This window comes from Equus przewalskii, chromosome 1, assembly GCF_037783145.1.
Source record: "Equus przewalskii isolate Varuska chromosome 1, EquPr2, whole genome shotgun sequence".
Taxonomy (NCBI): Eukaryota; Metazoa; Chordata; class Mammalia; order Perissodactyla; family Equidae; genus Equus; species Equus przewalskii.
Window position 1 is genome coordinate 75,629,427 of NC_091831.1, and position 26,699 is coordinate 75,656,125.

Consider the following 26,699-nt stretch of genomic DNA (forward strand, 5'->3'; position numbering starts at 1 on the left):
CTATTTTAGGCTTTATGGACCATATGGTCTCTGTTGCAACTACTCAGCTCCGTCATAGTAGTGTAAAAGCAACACATAAGCAAATGAACATGACTTGTGTTCCCATAAAACTTTCTCTACAAAAATACACAGCAGACCAGATTTGGGCCATGTGGGTTAACAAAACCCACCTTTTTCATGATTCGAAAAAGTATTAGACATTTTTAAACAACTTTTGATTGAATTAAGGGTCTATGCCTTAAGAACATTGAGAATGTTAGTTTTACTTAAGAAAGTAATTAAAAGAACTGATATAATTGGTTTTGCTCTTATGATTTTCTACTCCCTTAAAACATTTAATGATACTTTAATATCTGAATCTAGTGGCTTTTTTCTTCATTGATTATGTAGTTGGTTTTATTGGGAGACGAGGTTGATAGTAGTCCAGTCCTCACATTCATAGATGACCCTACGAATGTGTAGGCTTACGTGCACACGCGCACTCTTGTATACAAATATATATATATGTCAGTGAAGATATATTTATGTTTAATAATATTTGTAAATCTTACGTACATAATTAAATCAGTTTTACAAATGAATTTAATCAAGAACAGCTCAAAGCAATTAAAAATATATAACAAATTAGTGAATTGTAAAACTTCTGTTTGAGTTTTACTATAAAAGCAATACTTTTATTAATTTCATAATTTGAATGTTTATTTTTGAAATTAAATTATTGTTTTTAAGTCTTGAATCAGTCTGTGTCCTGGGACAATTTCTGTACATCCCTCTGTAAATTACCTATTTTCTGTGCCTTAACTTCTATAGTGGAATATTTATATAATGTTAGGGCTAGAAATAGAGCCAATATTCTTCAAAATTATATTTCCATTGTCTATAAGTTAGGTACAACTCATTTAGTAGTAAGTTGTAATTATCTTTGTACATCTCAAAAGTCCCAGGTATTTCTTGGAAGGCATGGATCAGGATGCCATTTTTCTCTTGTTATTATGGATAATCTCAGTCTGTGATCATTGAATGGCCAATGAATATTGTTGACTGGCAGGAAAATATACTATCAGGTAATGAAACAAGAGGGACTATATTTTAATGACCATATTTGACCCCTGTTTTAGGTCAGGTGCCTATATTCTATTGATTTAATCTCAGGACACTAACAGGTACGAAGCATATAAATAAAGGAACAATTCTGTGCCAACATATGTAGCACTTCCGCTTATCTGTATTATGATCATACATTTGTGAAGCATAGTCATCATAGTTTTTCTGTGGGTATGAACGCTTGTGTTACCCTTTTCTACCTAGAATGTGAGCCTTAACAATTAAGACCATTTTCTTTATGTTTTGTATCCCTCAGAGATTTCTGTGAAAATATTGTCCCAAAGTGGAGATGTAGTAAATACTCGTTTGGGTTTCAACATGGAAAATGGTTATTTTAACAAGTTTTAACAAATTCTTGAAGTACTTACTATATATTGGTTTGAGAGGAGGGAAAAGCACTTCAATATGTTAACATTGGTAAAAATAAATTAGTAATATGTATTTTTTTAGCTAGAGCATTGTGTGACTCTGAATGATCAGATTTGATCACAAAGTTATTGAGCTATTTACTTCATAAGCCCAAGTAGAGAGTAGCGAGGAAATCTCTATTTTTAATACAATATGCACCAACAAAATTAATGTTTCTAAGCGTGTGTTTAGGTATATACATAGGGAAGAAATCACGTAAACTTTTGAAACAGGTTATGATTTTGTTAGGTCTTTTCAGCCCTGGGTGGTTAAAACTTAAGAAATTTTTTAATGCTTCTACTAAAGTGAGGGATGTTACGTTCCTTGGGAGAGCGCTGAGTATCCACAGGAAAGGGAGGCGCTGTTATTCCTCTCTCTTAAGTCCAAGTTGTTATAAATCCTGGGTCGACTACAGTCACGAGTTTGCTGACCACTCTACCATTGAAGTTGGAGATTACTTGAAAAGTGTAGCATTTCTCTAAGCTTTGGGTAGTCCTGTTTGCTTTGTGATGCTGAATTTTGGGTAAATGATGAAATACGGGTGGTTTTTCTGACTTGTTTCTTGTTTAGATGAGAGATCTCCAGCTGCTCAGTACGTAGACCTGTTGCTGAACCCAGAGCGCTACACCGGCTATAAAGGGCCCTCGGCATGGAGAGTCTGGAACAGCATCTACGAAGAAAACTGTTTCAAGTAACTGGAGGGGGTAGGGGAAGGAGGAGGGATGACTATAGGGAGGGTGGAGGAAGGGGATCATTTGCTTCTGTTGGAAAAAAATAATAGAAACAGGTCAAACCATTTTGAGTTTTGTGCTTTCTTTTTCAGGCCTCGATCTGTTTATCGTCCTTTAAATCCTCTGGCACCCAGCAGAGGTGTGTTTTTCATACATCTTCGTGCTTTTAGAGATTGTTTACAAAATGTCTTTGTAACTGAACTTGAGAAAATTTTCATCTATTTTATATTTTGCTTAATTTGAATGAGCAAAAGTATAATATCAGTTCATAGTTAATTCTCAAGATTTTTACATTTTATATAATTACTGTCATTTATTGAGTGCTTGATATGTGCCAGGCCCTAAACTAAGAGCTTTGTGTAAAATAAATTACAACATATGAGTAATATATATCAGAGGTTTCCTGGGGAACTCTTAAAAATCTGATGTTCAGGCCCTATCCTGTACCAATTAAGTCAGAATCTTTGGGATTAGACCCAGGCGTTGGTATTTTTAAACTCTTTGGGTGACTCCAGTGTGCAGCCAAGTTTGAGAACCAGTGGCTCCTAGAGTGCTTCTCAGACTTCAGTGTGTGTACACAGCACCTAGGAGCCTTGTTAAAACACAGGTTCTGATTCCGTGGGTCTGAAGTGAGACCTGAGTTTCTAACAAGCCCCCAGGTGATGGCCGGGGTGCTGATCCCTGTAACCACACCTAGAGTCATGAGGATGTCGAGGAGTTTTGGAAGGTTAGGTTGCCTGCAGCACTGCTCTAAACCTGCACTGCCTGAGAAAGGAGTCGCTTGCCACATTGGTCTGTTGAGCACATGAAATGTGGCTAGTGGCAAACTAAATTTTACATTTTATTTAATTTTAGTTCATTTAAATTTAAAAACTGAAGCAGTGTAAAATATATTTGCCGTTAAACAGGACCTTATTGTTTTGGTAGGACTACTTTAACTCTTGTATCACAGTACATATTATTGTAGTATATGTATACCTTTTACTTGTTAAAATGTAGATATTAGAAAAAACTTATTAGAAAAAAATTTTAAGTTACATATGTGACTGACCTAATATCTCTATGGGATAGCATTGCTGTAGACAGTTGGAGGTTATTCAGTATAAAATGACTGGGCACATCCTCAGTCTGTTCTCAACGAGGAGCCAGACCCTGGGAGCAGCCCTGTAATTGATTTGCCATTCTGATGTTGTCTTTAGACCAGGATTGACTTAAGAACTTGAGTTTCCTGGTCAGATTTGTATCTTTAGGCATTTCTGAGAGCCAGAGAGACTTAGAAAGGTTGAATGAATGGACTGCTCTTAGATGCTCACTTTATCTCAATGTGGCAGATATTCTTCCCCAAATTCATTCTGACACTGCCTGGAGAAGGAATTGGAGTATGAAAAAGCATGCATGGCTTCTTATCCTCAGTCTCTTTTACTACTTTTATGTTATAACTTTTCTATTGTCAACTTAAATATTTTTATTACACAAGACTTTATAAAAATTGAAGCAGTACGAAATTTATCTAAAGTAAGAAAGGAAAGCTCCTTCTGCCTCTACACACTTTCTGTTCCATAGTACAGAGTTTGGAAGATATTCTTCCAGGCTTTTCAATGAGCACTTTTGTGTGTGTGTGTGTGTGTGTGTGTGTGTGAGTAAGATTGGTCCTGAGCTAATATTTGGTGCCAATCTTCCTCTCTTTTGCTTGAGGAAGATTGTTACTGAGCTAACGTCTGTGCCAGTCTTCCTGTATTTTGTATGTAGGACACTGTCACAGTATGGCTTGATGAGCGGTGTGTAGGTCTATGCCCAGGATCTGAAACCACAAACCCCAGGCTGCTGAAGTGGAGTGTGTGATCTTAACCATTACGCCAGCAGGCCGGGCCCTATGATCACTTTTTAAAGCAGAAAATATAATTGTTCATTTAATAAAACCATCAAGTCCTAAGAAATACTTCACTTCCATGTTATGGTAAATTAGAGACATGAGACTGCTGGAGAGATGAGGAGAGGAGGGAGAGCACTATACAGAAAAAGAGAGGGAGGAGAGGGAGAAAAGAAGAAAAAATATGAAAGCGGGAGTCAGAAGATGAGGTAAGGGGAGAGAATGGGTCCCCGCTGACAGGTGGGTGCTCTGTGAAGTAATTAAATAGCTGTTCCTGATGCTGGCTGTCTGCCATCTCCGTGGAAACTGCTAGTTGTTGACTAACAGCTCTTTATTGTTCTTTACTTAATGTTCCTTCCACACTGTCCTGAGCCATAACAGTTAGGCTTTTACTCCTAGCTTTCCAGCAGCATTTGAGCAACAGAACCTTTTTTCCAAAAATGAAATCATATCAGAATTCCACATATAAAGCTAATAAAGGCAGAGCAGCTGTGGAGCCCTAGAACCCAACCTTCTGGCCTCGTCCCCACGTCCAGGCAGTCCTGTAGCCCCTGCAGGGAGGCCTTCGCTAGTTACAGTTTGGGACGTACTTTTAGTAAAGTGTGTATGTGCTGAGGAGCAGTGATTTAAAAGAGAAAAGTGTTCCAGCATGGAAACAATAATATTCAGGGAGGGTTGGACATAATGATTGAAGAAGTGACTGTATATTTGTTAGTTAATTATTGAGACTTGTGGCCTTTATGAAGTATTTTTAGTTGCTTTCTGATCATTTATTGTGTAAAACAATCTGAAAGTCTTGTATTCTTTGGCCAATGTTCTTTTTAAGAAGTCTCATTTGCAGGGTGATTACACACTGACCAAGGTTCATGGTATAATTATTAGTTTAACACATAGTAAATTTTAATCCTATATTAAAATAAATAAAATTGGAATCTGAACTCTAAGACATTTTCTAAAATCCTGTCTATTATTCTCTCTTTCAGGAGAAGATGATGGTGAGTTAAAACTCTTGTGTTTGTATTTGCTTCAAGTATAGAGAAAATGTTTTTAACTATCAAAATTTGATTTCACCTCTATTTAATTCAAAAGAAAGCATTTATCCTACTTTTTCAGAAAATAGCTACCAATGAATAGTGACAAAAAGAATAAGAGTATATTTTATAATATGAAGTTATCGTAAGTGGAAAAAGAAAATATAAGGACATTTTACCTAAGTGGTTAGTTTAGAAACCAGGATCACATTCCAAGTTCCCCATTTTCGGGTTATCATAATCTACTTGAATATGTTCTGAAGAAACAGAAGTTAAGATTTACCAGATTCTTCTTCTTAAGAAGTTACGTTTTACCAGATAATTTGTCTTGTGATGTCTTTATTTCCGTCTTGACTTTGATATTTATAACCTCAGTTATCATTGTAACACTTAATCTGATGAATAGTAATTTATGAACAATTGGTTACTCCAGGTTACTGAATGAATATCAGTCATAAGGTGCCCCAATACAGCCAAAATAATTATTTCACATGGATATTTACTTATCTGTGTTCAGGGGCACTGTGATAGGCATTGTGCAGGATAGAAAGATAGATAAGACATGATACCTTCCCTCTAGGAGCTAAGAACATAGCAGGCATGATAAGCACCATACAGAAACAATGATAAAGAAGTATCACATACATAGTACAGACAGGTGATATAGGTCTTTAGAGGTGGAACAAAGCGTAACTCACTGGACTGACGTTAGGAAAGCTTACTGGAAGAGGTGGCATTTGAGATGAATTTTAAATAATGGGGCAGATTTAGGCCAGTAGAATTGGATAGTATGTGCTATTTGGAGAAAATAGCATGGACTAAGGAGTTAAGGAAAAATCAAGCATGTTTGGGGATACCCTGTTAGCAGTAGGAAAGACTTTATATAGGGGTGGTTTAAATTAGAAAGATAAGTAGAGGCCAGGTTATTGGGGACCTTGAGAACTAGACTTTTCCTGTTAGCATTCGGGTTTTTTGAATAAACAAGTGAGATGATGATGAATGATCCTTAGTAAGAGTATGTTGAATGAATGACTCTGTAGGAAGATGTTTGTGTTGTTTTGCAAAGCGTGAAGACCCTCAAGAGGCAAAGTACTTCCCCACCATCTAACTTATCACCTAGACTCCTTGCTCAGCTCATCTGTTAAGTTTCTGTTATCATGCTTTGCTTTTCTCAGTTGAAATAAGGATAGGTAACTTAAGAAGTGCATTAACTATTTTGATCTTTATTGATTGCCACTTTCCCCCCCACTCAGAAGAACAGTATTGGGCTAGAAATAATTCTTTTAGCCTTACTATACACAGATAAATCAGGCCTCCCCAAATTCTAGTCATTAACTTTTCTGAAGAATTGTCTTAAAAATTAAAGGATTTTTTATTATCCCTTGAAACTTAGCAGTCTTAGACAATTGAAGCAATATACCAAGCTTTACTGGCTCAGGAAAAATGGAATAGTTAATAATTTGATTTTTTGAATTCACTGTTGTTCCTGGGGTTTTTTAACAGGGCTATGGTTATCATCAAAAGCAAATTTAAGATTATTAAACTCTTTCTGCCCATACTTATGGATGTTTAAGCCTTCTGGTGAATAAGATTTACATAATATTTTGACTGAAATGTTTTCCCAGAAATTTTACTAGTCAAAATATCATTTATAAGAACATTCTCCCAAAGTTAAATTACTTTTGGGCTGTATTTTCTGGAACCATTTGCCTGTTTCTCCATTTCACATGAAGCAGTGGACATTTTTAGAGCTATTCCTTAATCTGCCATAAGAAATATTTGATATGCTTCATTTATTCTAATTTATAAATGACTGTTTAAAATATTTTAACCTAATTCTATGTGTGTGTGTTTTTTTAAGGAGAATCATTCTACACATGGCTGGAAGGTAAACTTCTATGTCTGCTTTTTAAATTTATTGGCTTCTTATAAAAAACATATTGATTTATTTAATAAATTTTTGTAAGTTTTAGGGTTCATTACCCAGACAACTAATTTTGACAGTGTTTGAAAGAAAATAACATTTTAGGTTATTATAGTTTGGGATAAAATTATTTGAAAAATTTGAGGCTATTGGTCAGCCGAAACCCAGCACTATGGAAATATACAGGGCAGATACTGTCAAGGTTTTCATAACTGGTTCCCCAGTCTTGTTTCCATTCTATATGTAAGGTTCATCCAAACTAGTAACCGTTATGCAAATCTGTTTTTTTAAGTAGAGACGTTCCTTTTGGAAGAAAGTACTTGTTTATTTGTGAAATTGAGGCAAGGTAAATTTGAATTCAGAAGGATTTTTAAAAGCATATTTACATATACTAAGATCGTCTAAATTTGATTAAAGGATAAAGCAATATAGATCCCAAAATATTCGATATTCTTGCAATCATATATTTTCTAGTGTTGAAAATATAAAATATTATTAATGGAAAGCTGAAACATTCTAGGATTTTAACAACCTTGGTTAATAACTGGATATTTGATGCTTTTAAAAATTTTACCAAGTTGCCATTAACTTATGGGACCAAAAGTTAAAATATATTAATGAAAGATAAGCAAGTTGAATGATATAGGAAAATTGATATTTCATAGCCATAACCTTATAGGAACTCTAGAGAGTTAAACTAAGTAGTTAATTCTATTTTATGTTTGTTAATTGGTCATGTTATCTTGAGAACATGATTTTTTTTGTTTTTAATGAACTATGTGCATATATTGGCCATTACCAAGGTGAACATTAATGATGTGCAAATACTACTGGGAATTATATTGATGAGTGGCCTATGTGGTGGAAGATGCTTAGATTTGTTTAATTAGCTTTATCCTAAAGATAGCAATTGTGAAAAGTAGTATGTAGGTTAAAAGAGGTGGTCAGGGGGAGCTGGCCCTGTGGCCGAGTGGTTAAGTTCGTGCGCTCCGCTGCAGGCGGCCCAGTGTTTCGTTAGTTCGAATCCTGGGCGTGGACATGGCACTGCTCATCAGACCACGCTGAGGCAGCGTCCCACATGCCACAACTAGAAGAACCCACAATGAAGAATACACAACTATGTACCGGGGGGCTTTGGGGAGAAAAAGGAAAAAAATAAAATCTTTAAAAAAAAAAAAAAAGAGGTGGTTAGGGACTCTCAAAATTGATAACAGAAGATAAGATGCGAATGAAACTGATGGGCAATATTGGATTCTAGGATATACTGTATCAACCACTCTTCTAGTAGCCTACTGATAGGAGTCCCTCAGTATTGACACATGGTTCCAGAGAGCACTCCTATTGATAGGCAACTGACTGAACTTTTCTGAGATTCAGTTTCCTCATCTGGGGCTTGAGAGTGGCAGTAGCCATCCAGCTTACCTACACCGTGAGTGTAGATGAAGCCTGTAAAAATTCCTTTGAAAATCACTCAACAACATCCAAATGCCAAATCATACTGTTACAGTAAATCTACAGCTCTTTTGTAAGAGAAAACATATATATCGACCTCCCATAATTCAGTTGCTGAAAATGCATGTGAATGAAATTAAATCCAAAAGAGAAAGAGGGGAACCATTTTCTGAATTGGGTAGTTGAATTTGCTCTGTATTGTTAGAAATAGGAGTTGGTGGATTTTGCCTTTGTAGATCAGCTTTTGCAGATGTTACTTTTGAGTGTGACTGAAAGGTTTTGCTCGGACCTCAGTAATCAGAGACAGCATCGGGCTTGGCATCAGACTGTAGGTGGGGAGAAGCTCTCCTGCTTTTTCTGCTAAGTGTGTTGTGGGTCTTGTTGGTGCCCTCAGTTGGCACGTCTCATTACCATTTTGCTTGAAGTTACCTAATTTTCACAGTTTATGGAGGTACATTTCCACTCCTTCCTCCACACTTATCACACATCCCCGTTTCAGGTAAGGGGCTTTTTGGGCTTTGTAAATTGGAATTGCTTCTTAGTTTTTCATGTTTGCATTCTTAGGCGTATGAATTTTACAAGCTTTGCTTTACTTTGCCTATTTACCCTTCTCTAGTCTTTAGACATTCTACTGGGTGTAAGAGCTCGATTGGAAGGAAAAGAAAGTAAACTTCAAATCTGGTCATTTTGCTACTTGGTAACAGGTTTCATTAAGTTTTACTAGAGACGAAGTTAGTACCTAATGTTTTATCAAATTTATTCATATTGTTTGTATCCCTTGTTACCATAAACATTCAAAATTGACCATATCCTTTGATGAGGAAGCTACAAGATAGAATTTAATTTCTACCTTTTGCTCTCTGTCCATGACAATGAGCATATTCTAGCAAGAATTCCAAATCATGGGATGAGATCTTAGAATAATTATTTGTTCTTATTAGAAGGTAAGTGCTTCAGAGCTATCTGTGGTACAACACAGAGAGGAAATTAAAGATCTAAAAGATCTTGAAAAGATGCAAAGTAAACCACATGTGTACTTTTGCATTTTAAAAATCCCTCAGCATATAAATGAGGTTATTTCTTAGTTTCCACTATTGAAGCCCATTTTTCCCCATGGAGAGAGTGTAAAAAAAAAAAAAACCCACAAACCCCCTTGGGTGGTAAGAGAGGGAAAAAGCTAATTGTTTTGCATCCAGTGGGTTTTTAAAACTAACCTTTTTGTGTATTTATTTATTTTTAAATTTTCTATAAAGATTATTTTAAAATTTTGTTTTATTTTGGTAAAATATGCATAACATAAAATTTACTATCCTAACCATTTTTAAACTTAGTATTTAGTGGCATTAGGTACATTCTCAGTGCATATTACTCTTATAGTAAGACAAAATCTTTTAAAATGGAGCCAGGGGTAGGATAGGATGGTGGAATTATCTTGACCTTTATTTTGAGCAAAAGCCTATGTGGCTTAAGATGGCTACATAAGACAATTTTCCCCATATTCCTAAACTCCTTCTGATGTGATTGTATTCACATAGTAAATGGTCATACATTTTTTTATTGGTGAAATTCCCGCATGTCTGTTTTCCAAGTATGGGCTCCTTACTGGTACATAGCAGAACATATAGTTAAGTAGAATTAGAGAATTCCAGGGTGGAGAATTAAAAAAGACAACTAAAGGATCTGGGGAAGGAGAGAAACGGATTTCAGTCTCTTCTCTCACTATCACGTAGGTTCAAAGAAAGAACATCTATAGGGAAGGGAAAAGGAGAAACAGCTATTGTTAAACCAAAGTGGCGACTTTTTATAATTGTTTGCTTTAATAAATTATTAGCCTAAACCATGGAAAATCTGTGCTGTTGCCTCTGGGTAACATGGGAACTTGCCAAGTGTTTGCCCTCCAGTAGCCCAAACCTTTTCTGTCATATTCTCCATCAGGTTATATTCAGTTAACTCCCTTCTGAAGTTAGAATCTTATTTTACCTTCTGCTGAGAGAATCTTGATCTAATTATTTTATATTATCCCTTAATTCATTATAGTGTCCTTGAATCTCAACTTTAAAAATAAGCCCGTGTACTCAGTCTTCTTGATTCAGTATTTCTGTCATCAAAATGTGTGTGATTTCTTTTTCAATATTTTTCTGAATAGGTTTGTGTCTGGAGAAAAGAGTCTTCTATAAGCTTATATCGGGACTTCATGCTAGTATCAATTTACATCTATGTGCAAATTATCTCTTGGAAGGTAATCAGATTTTTACATAGAAGTTTTGCCTTCTATTAGTGTAAAAATTGTTGGGGGGAAATGCATATTCCCTATAGAGAAAAAAATCCTATTTATTAAAAGTCTATAACGTATTTCTCTCTCTCTTTAGAAACCTGGGGTAAACCTAGCTGGGGACCTAATATGAAAGAATTTAAACGCCGTTTTGACCCTGTGGAAACCAAAGGAGAAGGTCCAAGAAGGCTAAAGAATCTATACTTTTTATACTTAATTGAGCTCCGAGCTTTATCAAAGGTGGCCCCATATTTTGAGCGCTCAATTGTTGATCTTTACACTGGAAATGTAGAAGAGGATGCTGACACAAAAACCCTTCTACTGAATATCTTTCAAGACACAAAGTAAGAATTGAGTATCAGTGACCTGAGAAAATGAGGTAGTGCTTGAAGTACAACAAAAAATGACTCCTAAAGTTAGTTAGGAAAAGGGAGAATTAGAACTGAGAAGGACAAAGCTCAATAAGAATAGCGGCAAAATTTAAAAATTTTTCTAAAAATGTTGACCAAGAAGCTTTGTTGCAGAAACTTTCACACATGAAAGTAGGCTGTTTTTAAATATAACTTGAAATTTTAGGTAGTATCAAAATGTAATGCTACAGTCATGCACCACATAACACTGTTTCAGTCAACAATGGACTGCGTGTACCACGGTGGTCCCCTAAGGCTAGTACCATATCGCCCAGGTGTGTGGCAGGCTGTCCCATCTAGGTTTGTGTGAGTACATGCTATCATGTTCGCATGACAATGAAATTGCCTAATGATGCATTTCTCAGAACATATCCCCATCATTAAGAGACGCCTAAGTGTTCTTTGATGCTCTTTCTGCCAATTTTGTATTCTTCCAGTTACTATTTAAATTCAGATGGTTTTGTGTTAGCATAAAGATAGCTACCTAAGGGAACATTAGCCTTACCTTCTAGAATATAACCTTTTAAAATTCTTGGTCTATAAAACCCGAGTGTACTGTTTGTTAAGATGAGCATGGAAGAAAGTTGGATTAAGAAGTGTTTAAAGTACAAATTATGCATTACATTTATAAAGATGTTTTAAAATGTTGAGAGTGTTGCATATTTTTCACATAAATTGTTTTTAATTTTTTAATTATGTAATTTCTTTAAAACATTACAATCTCATAAATTACAAAGCCATCTGTATCTAGCTTTAGTCTTTCATTGAATAGTTTATATGTGAACTGTTGCTACCTTCGTACATTACTAAACCTTACACGTGAGTAAATAATGAATTTTAAATATTTGTAGGGATGGACAGTTGTACCAGAGCTCTAATACACAGTACTTGAAGTTTTCGTGTGTAACTTATTGTAACATTGTCATTTTGTCAGGTCCTTTCCCATGCACTTTGATGAGAAATCCATGTTTGCGGGTGACAAAAAGGGGGCCAAGTCATTAAAGGTAAAGAGTTCTTGATTAGGGGGCAGAGTGGGGAGCAATATACTGGTTGTGTTTCAATCCTATTCATCCAAGCTCTTCTTTCCCAGTTCTCCAACTTGTTGAAGTTAGTCTGATGGGATTTTACCATAAGTGATACGAAAAGCCCTTTCTCCAGACTTCCTTCTCATTGACTTTCTCCTTTCTAGTGTGATCAACTGCTTAGGGTTGTCGTCAGTCATTACTATGACCAATGAGTATGGCACCTTTATAAATGTCTTTCTAAAAGGTCTTATTTTGAGAGAAAGTTTTCTTACTTTAAAATCACAGTGTGTATTGTTTGATATGTCTTTCAAAAAATCATGAACTGTTAGTCACTTTGAAGGCAATAGTATATTTTTCTAAAGTTTCTTTTATGGAATATTACAGTTTTTGCACCTATGTCTTTTTCTTATAGACTAACATAAAAGGCAAAAATTACTTGTTAACCTGTGATATCAGAAAGAGAATATATTTTAGGAACATTAGGAAACTTCGTGTTAGGAGCTCTTTGTTTTCCTCTGTTGACAGTACATTAAGGAAGACACCGTACCTTCAAATCTTCATAAAAGTATTTGAAATTGACTGGCAAATAATTTTCTAGGACACCTCCACAATCTTCTGTGCAGTTGCAAAATGCAAAAAGTTCCAAAAACTGAAACATTTTTCTTACCTTTGGTGCAAATTAATTTGTTAGCAAAACCTGACCTGAACTGATGAAAGAACGTTTATAGTATTTTTTGTAAATTCTGGTTTTTATGAATATTCTTACATTTTGTTGCAAAAACATGAATGTATTTGATTACAGCAGTTGCCACACACACTGGTGGGGTGTTTCATAATAGTATATGTTCTGTATTTCTAAAATCTGAAACATTCTGAGTTCTGAAACACATCTGGCCCCAAGATATTTAAATGTGGATATATTACAAGAACTAATAAATTAGTACTGAGTGATTCTCCATTGGTAAGACTTTCTTGGTATTTCTGAAATGAAGTAAGTAATTTAGCCACAACTATATTTTAGTTTTGGAAGGTGGTTTTGTTATATGGTTGTTTTAGAGTTATATTGTTATTATGGTATTTAAGATAATGTTAATTCATTTTTGCAATGCTTGCTATTTTCTAAATATTTATACAAATATTATACTTTTGATCTTAAGAATGCATAATAGATAGGACAACTATAATTATGTATCTTTTTGTAGATGAGGAAGGTAAGACTGAGAAAGGCCTAAGGTTTTACAACTAGCTTTCACCTACAAAATGCTGGAAATTTTGTTTGCTGTTTTTCAAAGGTGTATAAAGGAGAACCTAAGTCTATTTTTCATCTGCTCCAAAGAACATGAATTACGTGAGAATAAAGAGGAAAGAAGTTTTTGTGTTCTATTTATGTTGTCTTTCTTATGGCCGAGTTACTGATTCCTCGCAACTCTCTGGGCAGTTGGGCAGGGCTTGTGGTGGCCAGAGTTTTCAGACTTCTTGCCTCTAGCTTCATGCAGTAAAATGTCTACCTTAGTACAATAAAATGATTTTCATGTTTTGTGTTTGCCATGTAAAGTTGAGGAAACTTTCTCTCAACTAGCGTTAACCTCAGATAAGGTCAGACTGACCTGAGAGTCATGGAAACCATGTACAGGTGCTCACAGGCAGAAGTCTCCCCTCTATAAGAAACTATTACAGCAAAATACAAGGATCCATTGAGCAAGTATCCCGAGAGAAGCTGCATTAGCAAAAGTGGGGTCTGTGAGACCAGACACCTTGTCTGGCCCCATGCTCAGCGATGCTGATGGAGCACCTGTTACAAACTGAGTATGGCACTTAGGAGAGCGATGAAAATTGATCACTGTTCCAGGACTAGCTTTCTGATTTAGACTCACACAAAACAAAGCAATACATCGAAAATAAATAAAACAGGCCAGCTTAGTGGCGCAACAGTTAAGTTTGCATGTTCTGCTTCAGCGGCCCGGGGTTTGCTGGTTCGGATCCCAGGTGTGGACCTACGCACTGCTGTCAAGCCATGCTGTGGCAGGCGTCCCACATATAAAGTAGAGGAAGATGGGCACGATGTTAGCTCAGGGCCTGTCTTCCTCAGCAAAAAGAGGAGGCTTGGCGGTGGATGTTAGCTCAGGGCTAATCTTCCTCAATAAATAAAGAGAGGAAGGACGAAAGAAAGAAAACATAAAATAGATCTGTTTACCACTGGTTGTATGCAGATATCAAATGGAAGCAGCAGTTAAATTTCTTAAAAGTAAAAACCACATATTATTTACTTTTATGGCCCCCATAGTGCATATCTTGGTGCTTTGCATAGAGTAGCCCCTCAATAAAAAGTTTGTTGAATTAATGTGTGGAATGAATTTTATAAATTTCCATTAATATTAGTTGGTTTATGTGCCATGTGATGCTATACAAATTCAAATATTTTTCTTCTTCTGTTGAAAAACACAACTCATTTATTAATAAACTTCAAAACTTTATTTCTTATAATTCAGACAAATGCAGTTTAATTTTAAAAGTCTAATTAGAATTAAAATATTTTCTGCATGTTAGGAGGAATTCCGGTTACATTTCAAGAATATCTCCCGTATAATGGACTGTGTTGGATGTGACAAATGCAGATTATGGGGGAAATTACAGGTTCGTGTGTTGTCTTCCGTTTTGAAACTATTACCTTTAATTTTTCCACTGAGGAGTTGAAAGTTTTTATTAAAATGTCCTCAGTGTTCATTGAATTAGAGCTTAGAAATAGACAAATCCAAAGTGTGGTTTTTCAGTTTTATTGATGAAAAAAAATTAATATTAAAGTCTCTGTGTTACATGTGTATGTGTAGGGATGTTTTTCCTATTCTATGTTAATGGTTTTGGTTTTATTTGTTTCTATTGGTACAATCTCAGATTCATTTGTGAAGTTCTTGGTTATAAATAGAGTATGTTAGTATTTTATATACCTATATAAAAGGTAAAATATAATTATATAAAAAGACTTAATTATCAAATTTTGGTCACTGAATTTGTTTCAGTGATTAAAATAAGGCCACATAATCATAAAATAGGAAATTTCTGCCAAGCAGGCCCATTTCCCTATGTATTCAGTATAAAAAGGACTGTTTGATATTTTATGTCTTATTCATCATAGAAAATCAAGAGAGAATTATTTTAAGGAAGGCTACACTGAAATCAGATTTTTCATTTTCTCTAGTGCTAATAATTGAGAAATTAAGTGTAGCTATCATTAATAATCTCTGAGTTTTGAATTGCTAGGGGCTATAAAGAACACTTTCAAGGTTACAAATTGAACATTGTAATCCTAATATAATATTTTCTGGGTTAAAAAAGGCATTTTAGTAATTTGCAATAGCAAAGGAGGAAGACCAAACATAAGATGGATTGGCTCCTTAGAGGAAGCCGTTGGCGTGAGTCTGTAGGCGTTGAGCAGGGCTGTGGAGGACAGGAGGTTGTGGACGTTGCTCACTCACAGGGTCGCCAGGAGTCAGAGCCGACTCGACAGCACATAACAACAACAGATACATGTCCAACAAATGTTAAACTGTTCAGATTTCCTTAACAGCTTAAATTTATCATATACATAATCTGTGAGGAAATAGAAACTATTTTGCATAGTTTAACATTTTGGTGAAAAGTCACAGTTCATAAGAATTTCCTGACTCTCATCCCAGTGACTGAGTATTTCTGTAAACCTGATAATATTTATAATTATTATTAATAATTAATAATAATAGAATTATTATTTAAAAAATTTTAATTGTAAGTTTACCACTATTTTCTTTAGACTCAGGGTTTAGGAACTGCCCTGAAGATATTATTCTCTGAGAAAGAAATCCAAAAACTTCCAGAGAACAGCCCATCTAAAGGCTTCCAACTCACTCGACAGGAAATAGTTGCTCTCTTAAATGCTTTTGGAAGGTAAGAACCGTTTTCACAGTGAAAACTTTTGATTCCCAGGCTGGTTTCAGCAAACTGCGAAGATCATCTTCTCTACTAAAGTAGTTTGTTTTGTTTTGCTGACAGATAGAATTATCATCATATATTATCATACCTCTCCTCACTTAAAGTGTCCTTAATGCAGACAAGTCAGTTTCTCTACAGGTCATAGGAAAATGAATGGTTTTAGATGGTCAGTATTTCTCACTTTGCCTTCTTAATTTTGTGGGTAAAATATTCTCCTAATAATAATCTCTTTAGCTGGCTATAACTTGTTCAAGTGCAGTAGCAGGAGTAAGGAAAGCTGGGTTGAGAAGATGATGAAAGAAAAAGATTAAACCTTTCAACTGCTCTTTATTTCTAAAGCTGAGGAGGCATTTTTCTTTCACTCATTATTACCCCTTTTTTTTCTGTATATGGACATAGAGTTTGCTTTTTGTTTATACCACGAATAGTTTCAGAAATAATTTGAATTTTCCTACAGTGATACATGAGATACCAACTCCCTGAGGAATACAGAACAGAAGGAAAAGAATCATAGAAAATAATACTATGCTGCCCTGGAAAAAAAGGCAAAAAGTCAAGTCAAGGAAGAATATTTTTTAAAACAAATTAGGGAACCAAGTGATACAGAGATTATTTCTTATGTTTTCTTAACGTGCATTTTTTAAAAAATTTGGGGGGCACTAATATAAATTATATGGTTTTTTTAAAATTTCAGATTCTACTTGTTCATTGCTGATATACAGGAAAGTGATTGATTTTTTAATATTAGCCATGTATCCTACAAACTTACTATAACTGATTATTAGTGCCAGGAGTTTTCTTGTCAGTTATTTAGAGTTTTGTACAATCATGTTATTTGTAAACAAGGACAGCTTTATTTCTTCTCAACCTGTTCTTATTTTTTCTTCCACTCTTTTTTCTAACTTTTATGTTCTTTATTGATCAATTTATCTTATTCCATTTCCTCTCTTTTCTTCCCCTATCAATTATACATTTTTTAAAACATTTTTAGTAGTTGCCCAAAAGTTTGCAATATACATTTCCAGCTAATTCAAGTCCACTTTCAAATAAGACCGAATTGCTTCATGAGTACTCTAATTACCTAATAATAACCAAGCATTCCCTGTTCCTCTCTCAGCCCTTGTATCGTTGCTATCATTCACTTCACTTATTCATAAACAATAATCATCAAATACATTCTTACTGTTAATATTTTGAACAAACTATTATCTTTTATAACAAGAAAAATAAAACTTTTTATGTTTGTTCATTCTCTGATGCTCTTCCTTTCTTTATGTAGATCTGAGATTCTGACCTATATAATTTTCCTTCTCTCTAAAGAACTTTTAACATTTCTTGTAAGGCAGGTCCACTGACAAAAAATTCCCTCAATTTTTATGTTTGAGAAAGTCTTTATTTGTCCTTCAATTTTTTCTTTTTTTCCAAATTCTATTTTTCCCCCTTTTTTAATTGAGGTATAATTGACATACATTATATTAGTTTCAGATGTACAAGATAGTGATTCAATATTTGTGTGCATCGTGAAATAATCACCACAATAAGTCTATTTACATCCATCACCATACATAGTTACAAACGTTTTTTTCTTGCAATGAGGACTTCTAAGATTTATTCTCTTTGCAACTTTCAAATATGCAATACAGTATTATTAACTGTAGTCACCATGCTGTACATTACATCCCCAAGACTTATTTATAACTGAAAGTTTGTACCTTTTGACCTCCTTCACCCATTTCACCCATCCCCCATCCCTCCTCCTGTCTGGCAGCCACCAGTCTAATCTCTGTATCTGTGAGCTTGTGTTTTTTTTGTTATATTTGTTTTGTTTTTTAGATTCCACATCTAAATGAGATCATACTGTATTTGTCTTTATCTGACTTATTTCACTTAACATAATGCCTTCAAGGTATATCCATGTTGTTGCAAATGGCAAGATTCCATTCTTTTTTATGGCTGAATAGTATTCCTGTGTGTGTGTGTGTGTGTGTGTGTGTGTGTGTGAGTGTGAGTGAGTGTATACCACATCTTCTTTATCCATTCATCCATTGATGGACAGTTAGGTTGCTTCCATATCTTGGCTATTGTAAATACTGTTGCAGTGAACAGGGGGTGCATGTATCTTTGAATTAGTGTTTTCTTCCAATAAATTCCCAGAAGTGGAATTGCTGGGTCATATGGTAGTTCTATTTTTAATTTTCTTTTTTTTGTGTGTGAGGAAGATTAGCCCTGAGCTAACATCTGCCGCCACTCCTCCTCTTTTTTTGCTGAGGAAGACTGGCCCTGAGCTAACATCTGTGCCCGTCTTCCTCTATTTTATATGTTGGACGCCTACCACACCATGGCTTGACAAGCAATGCATAGGTCCGCACCTGGGATCTGACCCAGTGAATCCTGGGCCACCAAAGCGGAACGTGCAAACTTAACCACTGTGCCACTAGGCCAGCCCCTATTTTTAATTTTCTGAGGAAGCTCCATACTGTTTTCCATACTGGCTGCACCAGTTTACATTCCCACCAACAGTGCACAAGGGTTTCTTTTTCTCCACATCCTTGCTAACACTTGTTATTTCTAGTCTTTTTGATAATAACCATTCTAACAGGTATGAGGTGATATCTCATTGTGGTTTTCATTTGCACGTCCCTGTATTAGTGATGTTGGCCATCATCCTTTCCTCATTGTAAATTCTTGGCTCCTTTGTTGTAAATTAATTGACCATATATGCGTGAATTTATTGTGGGGTCTTTAATCTGTTCTGTTGATCTATGTGTCTGTTTTTATGCCAGTACTATGCTGTTTTGATTACTATAGTTTTGTAAAATAGTTTGAAATCAGTGAGCATATGTCTCCAACTTTGCTCTTATTTCTCAAGATTGTTTTGGCTATTTTGGGTCTTTTGTGGTTCCATACAAGTTTTAGGATTGTTTGTTCTGTTTCTGTGGAAAATGTCATTGGAATTTTGATAGGGATTGCATTCAGTCAGTAGATGGCTTTGGGTATTATGGACATTTTGAGAATATTAGTTGTTCCAATCCATGAGCACAGACTATCTTTCCATTTATTTGTGTCTTATTCAATTTCTTTCATCAATGTCTTAAGAGTTTTCAGTGTACAGGTGTTTCACCTCCTTGGTTAAATGTATTCCTGAGTATTTTATTCTTTTTAATGCAATTGTAAATAGGATCGTTTTCTTAATTTCTCTTTCTGATAGTTCATTGTTAGTGTATAGAAATACAACAGATTTTTGTATTTTGATTTTGTATCCTGCAATTTTACTGTTAATTAATGTTTAAAGTATGCTTTTTGGTGAGGAAGACTGGCCCTGAGCTAACATCTGCCGCCAATCTTCCTCTCTTGTTTTCTTTTTCTTTCTCCCCCAAGCCCCTAGTCATAGTTGTTTATCCTAATCATAGGTCATTCTAGTTCTTCTGTGTGGGATGCTGCCACAGCATGGCTTGATGAGCAGTGTGTAGGTCCACACCCAGGGGCCAAACCGGTGAGCCTCGGGCTGCTGAAATAGAGCACATGGACTAACCATTGGCCACGAGGCAGACCCCCTCACCACTTTTATTCAACATAGTATTGGAAATCCTAGCCAGAGCAATTAGGCAAGAAAAAGAAAACAAAAAAGGCATCCAAATTAGAAAGGAAGAAGTAACACTGTCACTATCTACAGATGACATGATTATATATATAGAAAATCCTAAAGACTCCTCACCAAAAAGCATACTTTAAACATTAATTAATTAATTAATTAAAGTGGTGAGAGTGGGCATTCTTATCTTATTCCTGGTTGTAGAGGAAAAGCTTCAGCTTTTCATCATTGAGTAGGATGTTAGCTGTGGGCTTGTCATATATGGCATTTATGTTGAGGTACATTCCATTTATACCCACTTTCTTGAGAGTTTTTATCATAAATGGATGTTGACTTTTGTCAAATGCTTTTTTGCATCGATTGAGATGATCATATAATTTTTATCCATCATTTTGTTAATGTGTATCGTGTTGATTGATTTGCAGATGTTGATCCATCCTTGCATCCCTGGAACATATCCCACTTGATCATGTTGTATGATCTTTTTAATGTATTGTTGAATTCAGCTTGCAGATATTTTATTAAGGAGTTTTGCATCTATGTTCCTCAGGGACATTGGCCTGTAATTTTCTTTTCTTGTGGTGTCTTTGTCTGGTTTTGGTATCAGGATAATGCTGGCCTCGTAAAATGAGTTTGGAAGCATTCCTTCCTCTTCAGTTTTTTGGCAGCCTTTGAGAAGGATTGGTATTAATTCATTGAATGTTTGGTGGAATTCACTAGTGAATTCTGGTTCTGGACTTTGTTGGGAGGTTTTTGATTACTGATTCAATCTCCTTGCTAGTAATTGGCCAATTCAGATTTTATGTTTTTTCATGATTCAGTCTTGGAAGGTTGTATGTTTCTAGGAATTTATCCATTTCTTTTAGGTTGTTCAATTCATGGGCGTATAATTGTTCATAGTAGTCTACCCTTTGTATTTCTATGGTTTCTGTTGTAATGTCTCCTCTTTCATTTCTGATTTTATTTAATTGAGCCTGCTCTTTTTTTTTCTTGGTGAGTCTAGGTAAAGGTTTGTTATTTTGTTTATCTTTTCAAAGAACCAGCTCTTAGTTTTGTTGTCTTTTCTGTTATCTTTTAGTCTCTATTTATTTCTACTGTGATCTTTGTTATTTCCATCCTTCTGATAACTTTGGGCTTCCTTTGTTCTTTTTCTGGTTCCTTGAGATGTAAAATTAGTGTGTTTGAGATTTTTCTTGTTTCTTGAGGTAGGCATGTATCACTATGAACATCCTTCTTAGAACTGCTTCTGCTGCATCCCATAAATTTGGGTATGTTGTATTTCTATTTTCATTTGTCTCAAGGTATTTTTTTATTTCTCCTTTGATTTCTTTCTTGACCCAGTTGTTGTTCAGTAGTATGTTGTTTAGTCTCCACATATTTGTGATTTTTCCAGCATTCTTCTTGTAATTAATTTCTTGTTTCATCCCATTGTGGTTGGAAAAGATGCTCATATGGTTTCAATCCTCTTAAATTTATTAAGACTTTTTTTGTGGTAACATACATTTCTAAGTTAAAAAGAGGCAGTTAACTTACAAATAAATTAATATCCCCTTCCCCATCATAATAGCAAAGATTTCACCTGTTGCTCCCCTGTATTTAAAGATAATCATGTATGTTCAGATTCCAAACACAAGATAGACACAGAATACCCATTGGTAATTGGTATTTCATGAAAAATTTAGTCCACCCACTTATGAGGCCTGTAGTAAGATGAAACAAGATAAACTGAATTAAATTTAAATTACTTAAAATGAAATTTAAATGAAAAATATTTTGAACTATTTAAACATTTAAAATCCAAGTAAAATTAAGTTGAGGAAGAAGCAGATGTTACCTTCTTCAGAATTTCTTGTGTGTCTCATAAAGAATATTCATAAATGCGACCTTCTAGCTTTAGTTCTGTATCTAGAGCCTGGTGTTACTTTTCATTGTTCCCTAGAGAGTACTGGACTCAGAATCCAGGATCCTAGAGTTCTGAAATCCTGGCCCTGCCACTTGCTGGTAGTGTGAGCAAAGGAAAACCACTTTTCTTCCCCAGCTTGTTTCCTTTCTCTGTAAAATGAGGATGATAAAACCTTCCTCACAAGTTAACATGAAGATAAAATGAGATTATATATGACAGCACTTTTTAAACTACAAGATGCTACCTGAATTCCATGGCAGTGGAGGTGGTTGTGATGGTGATTTATAGACATCACTGGATGTTTAGTGCTCTTTTTGTCAGTACTTAAAAAATTGTCCTTTTTTCTGACTAACCTAGATGTGAGAAACCTTTCTTCTCTTAAGGGTAATGACACTTGGGGTGGGATGGTTACACCAGTAAGGTACAGCCTAATGTAATCTCCTTTTTCCTCCTCAGGAAAAAGCAAATAGCAGTTTATCCATCTGCTTTTTAAGCTCTTGAAAAGCTTCATCCTTTTGACCCCCTAATTATAAAAGTAATTCATGGTCATTATAGAAAACTTGGAAAAACATATGAAAGTATAATTTAAAAAATAAATTTAAAAATCACTCATATCCCTATCACCCAGGACTGTTTCAACATTTGATGGATTTTCCCACTACTTATAATGTGTATTTTTCCACTACTTATAAGTAAAAAAACATATATATGTATGTGCATGTATATACATGTGTGTATGTATGTATATATGTGTTTACAGAACCAAAAGCATACTTTTTGTATATTTTCTTATTCTGTTTTAGTTGGCATTATATTGTAATCATTTCCCAATGTTATTAACATTTTTTCCTAGGCATTACTTTTAATATAAGCCAATATTTTATGACATGATCATACCACAATTTACTTAGCCACTCTCCTTTTATATCTGAGTTTTATTGTTTCCTTCATGTGGATTCCACAGATTTCCTACATTTTCCTTAAGAATATTATAGTTTTTCTGACTAATTTTTAGTGGGATCTTTTAACTTCATTATCTGCCCCTTGATTATCAGTCCATTTAAATAGTAAATGATTTAGCTAAAATTTAGCAGCTAGCACTAACACACAAAATTAATTGCGTTATTCTTTGGGGAGTTTGTACATTAGCCTTCCCTAGGTGAACTGGCAGTCTTCTCTGTCTCACAACCTATTTAACACAGTTCTACCTCACTCAGGGTACCCAGCACAGCATTGCTTTGTTGTGTGATAGTAGTGGGCAGAGACACAGTGAGCATTGTCTTTGGTTTTGGCCACTGAATCCTAGAAAATGTGGTTTATCTTGAATACTCTGCAAGTGCCTTTCCTACACTAACAGCCATTTTTTGATAGTTTCAAGTTATACCAAATGGTTTATTTTCCAGGGAACAAACAGATATGGCATTAATATACCTGTTGGATATTACAGTATATTTTAATGCCCCTCTCAAGGGTAAGGCAGCAGGCAGATGCAGGTACACTCCGTGTTCTCCTGTGTCTGACTTAGAATAATAATAGAGAATGTGGAAAATCTCCCTCTCAGGTAATAAGTTGTGAGGTCTGGAGTGCATCTCCACAGAGACTGTGCTTAACGGTTCCATATAGTGCTGGTCAGTTTATGCTCCTGGGGTAAAGGGGACACACCTGTAGTTAATTTGTCTGATAACCTTTGAGTTCTCTGATCTCTCCATTTTGTTCAGACTTTTTGCTTGTTTCATTCTGAACACATCTGCTGCTATTTACTAAGCTCTCTTTTCTTTAGTTATGGGCCTTGGTCTCTTTACTGTATCTTTTATATTTTGGTAGATTTTTTTTTAAAACAGGTACTTTGAGATATAGCATATGGTTTTACACATTTATTTTGTTTAATCATCATATTCTGTTTTTTTCCTAATAATTAAAAACTGCTTCAATCCTTTAATATTCTGAGGATTAGAGTAAGAATTCATTTTCTATTAATCCCACAATTTATGAGAGTATAAAGAAAATGTTTTTGAGACCTTAACATAGATTTTTTGAGAAGCTATATGATCTCAGGATCTGATGAACTGGCTAGAACTCACACTACCTGGGTGACCTTGAGAAAATTACTTGATTTGTTTGAGCCTCAGTTTTCCTAAAATGTAAAATCAAGGTTAATTTTGTCTACCTTGTAGGATTTTTTAAAATAATTAATGAGATTATGTATGTGATGTGCTCAAAACATTGCCTAGCATATCCTAAGTTCTCAATATAAGAAAAGTTATTAAATACTTAAAGAAAGGAGCTTAGGGGCCGGCCCGGTGATGCAGTGGTTAAGTTCGCACGTTCTGCTTCTCGGCGGCCCGGGGTTCGCCTGTTCGGATCCTGGGTGCAGACATGGCACCACTTGGCACGCCATGCTGTAGTAGACGTCCCACATATAGAGTAGAGGAAGATGGCACGGATGTTAGCTCAGGGCCAGGCTTCCTCAGCAAAAAGAGGAGGATAGGCAGTAGTTAGCTCAGGGCTAATCTTCCTCAAAAAAAAAAAAAAAGAAAGAAAGAAAGGAGCTTAAATCTACATACTCCATCATGCTAAGATACAGAAAGACAGACATTAAATTTTATCAACCCTGAATTGTACATAAGGATAATTGAGCTTATAGAATTATGTTTTTTGTGATTCTAATTCCAGAGTTTTACGCCTGGGCCTGGAAGCATTTCATTCATTCATTCAATAATTATTTATTGAAAACCATAAATATTGATGAATGGGGGGCACAGAGATTCCACAGTAGACAAAATAAACAGAATCTTTACCCTTGTGGAGCTAACGGCATAAAACAAATTAGTGTGTTTGGGGAACAAGAAGAAAGGAGTGCACATTTAGAGAGGAATGTGCAAAATGAATTTATGAGACCAAATGTAAATAATTTGAGATTCTTTATTGCAATGAATTATTCATACCACTGTTCCCATCATCTAGACTCTGTTAATAATAAGTAACTGGCTTCCTTTGCCCCTTCTTACCAAGACTGAAGAACCATGGCTCAGTGTTTTGTCCATCTTTAATAAGTAATTACAGCATACTCATTTAAAAATGGAAGCTTCAATGTTCAGTGTTGTTTACATTCTTTTATTTTGGATTTTGCTTTCAAATTATAGCCTTTCTAACAATGTCAGTAATTTGAAATTTGTACACATATTAGCTGTAGTAATATGCTTTTTTTTTTCCTCCTATAGGCTTTCTACAAGTATAAGAGAGTTACAGAATTTTAAAGTCTTATTACAACACAGTAGGTAATAAAGGCTTTTGTATGTGTAATTAGAGACATAAAGTGACTTTGTGAAGCCTTTTAATCTTGGAAATTCAGCAGAAAGAGACTAACCTTCAAAGACTGCAAGAATTCTGAACTCTTTAAGAGAAAATTCAAATGTTCACTTGAATATTTAAGATTCTTAATAGATTATCAATTAGAGATATTTATAAATGAAGTATATACTTTTAAAACATGTAAATTATACTAATTCTGTGTTTAATTTTATATGTTTCAATCTGTTAAATATTATGGTATTCAGTTTGTGTAGAATTGGTTTTGTTCTATTCTGGTGTCCTTCATTTCCAGTTGTCAAACTTAAATGACCATGTCTGCATCCTGATAACACTCTTAACATTCTGTTATGGAAAAGGAGAGCTAGGGAGCAAATGTTGCTTAGGGCTGGTATCAGTGATAAAAATTTATCAGTGATTTTAAAATGTGTTTTTAGCCTTGCCTAACTCTGTGTGTCACCTTCACTATGGAAGTGTCACCGTGATGAATAGCTCTTCCAATGTATAGTTACGGAAGTTTCTTAAGAATCCCCAGGACTTCAGTTTCATTGGTTTTTATTTAAGATTTTAAATTCCTGTTGTTGTTGTTACTGTTTTGTTTTGGTCTAAAGGACCTGCTTTGGTAAAGGTGATTAAGTACTGTCCCCTATGCCACCCAGCCAGATTTGATGTGTGTGTAGTGGGCTGGCTCTAGAGGATTCTTTACTTAGAACCTGTAAATCGGTTTCTTTTGATTTTGTTTTCTCTGTCCCTACTCCAATTTTAGAAATTTTTGTTTAAGCGAACAAAAAAAATTGCATAAATACTTGACAGTTTCCATCTTGATAAAATTTGAATGGGGTTATATGGATTTATAATGTCAATTTAAAACATTATATACTCTAAATTCACTGTTTTAAAGTACACATTTTTAAAGGATTTTATTTTATAATACAATCTATGCAATCCTCTCGCAATCTGATTTTCTTTGGTAAGATATCTAAGCAGGTAGGTTAGTTCAAGACTTAAGCTTCCCCTCCCCCCACTTTTTCTTTTTCTTTTCATTCATTGTATATAAATGGTACTTCATGTGACTTGTACCAACAGAGGACTCGTAAGTCCTAAACTCATTTTTCTAAACCTGGAATTTAAATATCCTTCATATTTAAAATATTGGTTCTTTTTAAAGGTGTTAGTAAATATGTGATTAATTTGCAAGGTTGCATCTGTGTAGAAGTAATGCGGGTACAAAATACAGTTTCTCCTTAGACTCTTCAGTCTTTTGTGAAGCAAATAAGTGCTCTTAATTCCATATCTTATCCTGCCAAAGTCTGAAATGTGTTTATTGATGATTTAGTGGCATATTTTCCATTGTATTTAGTTGGCTCACCTCTCTTTTAAAAATATTTAGCTGTCCCTTGGAGGGATATGGTTGGAGGGAGTAAGGTCTCACTAGTTGATTATTTTCTTATCCAGTTTCTAACCTTCATGGACCCTGGCTTTTCTGTTGGTGGTGGTGGTGCTTTTTGTTAAGTCAAATAAAACAGGCTGGCTGGATTGGAGCCTCCTGCACTTTTTGTTTTCATTTTTAGGGATGCAAGTATTGTATGGTGGGGAAGGGGGACCTTAAGGAAACTTGTCTAAAATGTGCATATCTGAGTAATCTTGCTGAGGAATTAATAAGAATTATTCTTAGTGTTCTTTCAGAGTTTAAGGAAATGTG

At 35.0% G+C, this 26,699-nt stretch overlaps 1 protein-coding gene across 3 annotated transcripts in view; it reads left to right on the top strand.

Annotated features, from left to right (window-relative positions):
• Positions 1 to 26,699, top strand: part of ERO1B (endoplasmic reticulum oxidoreductase 1 beta) — a 63,883-nt gene that overhangs the window by 25,844 nt on the left and 11,340 nt on the right. For 2 of the 3 annotated variants that reach the window (XM_070568275.1, XM_008539930.2), the window contains exons 7-15: positions 2,083 to 2,203; positions 2,336 to 2,382; positions 5,097 to 5,108; positions 7,006 to 7,032; positions 10,667 to 10,759; positions 10,890 to 11,136; positions 12,137 to 12,206; positions 14,775 to 14,861; positions 16,015 to 16,148. In XM_070568275.1, coding sequence (XP_070424376.1) covers positions 2,083 to 2,203; positions 2,336 to 2,382; positions 5,097 to 5,108; positions 7,006 to 7,032; positions 10,667 to 10,759; positions 10,890 to 11,136; positions 12,137 to 12,206; positions 14,775 to 14,861; positions 16,015 to 16,148 — 838 coding nt within the window. Of the gene's footprint in view, positions 1 to 2,082; positions 2,204 to 2,335; positions 2,383 to 5,096; positions 5,109 to 7,005; positions 7,033 to 10,666; positions 10,760 to 10,889; positions 11,137 to 12,136; positions 12,207 to 14,774; positions 14,862 to 16,014; positions 16,149 to 24,909; positions 24,967 to 26,699 lie in introns of all 3 variants that reach the window. The other variant, XM_008539928.2, reaches the window with a different exon arrangement.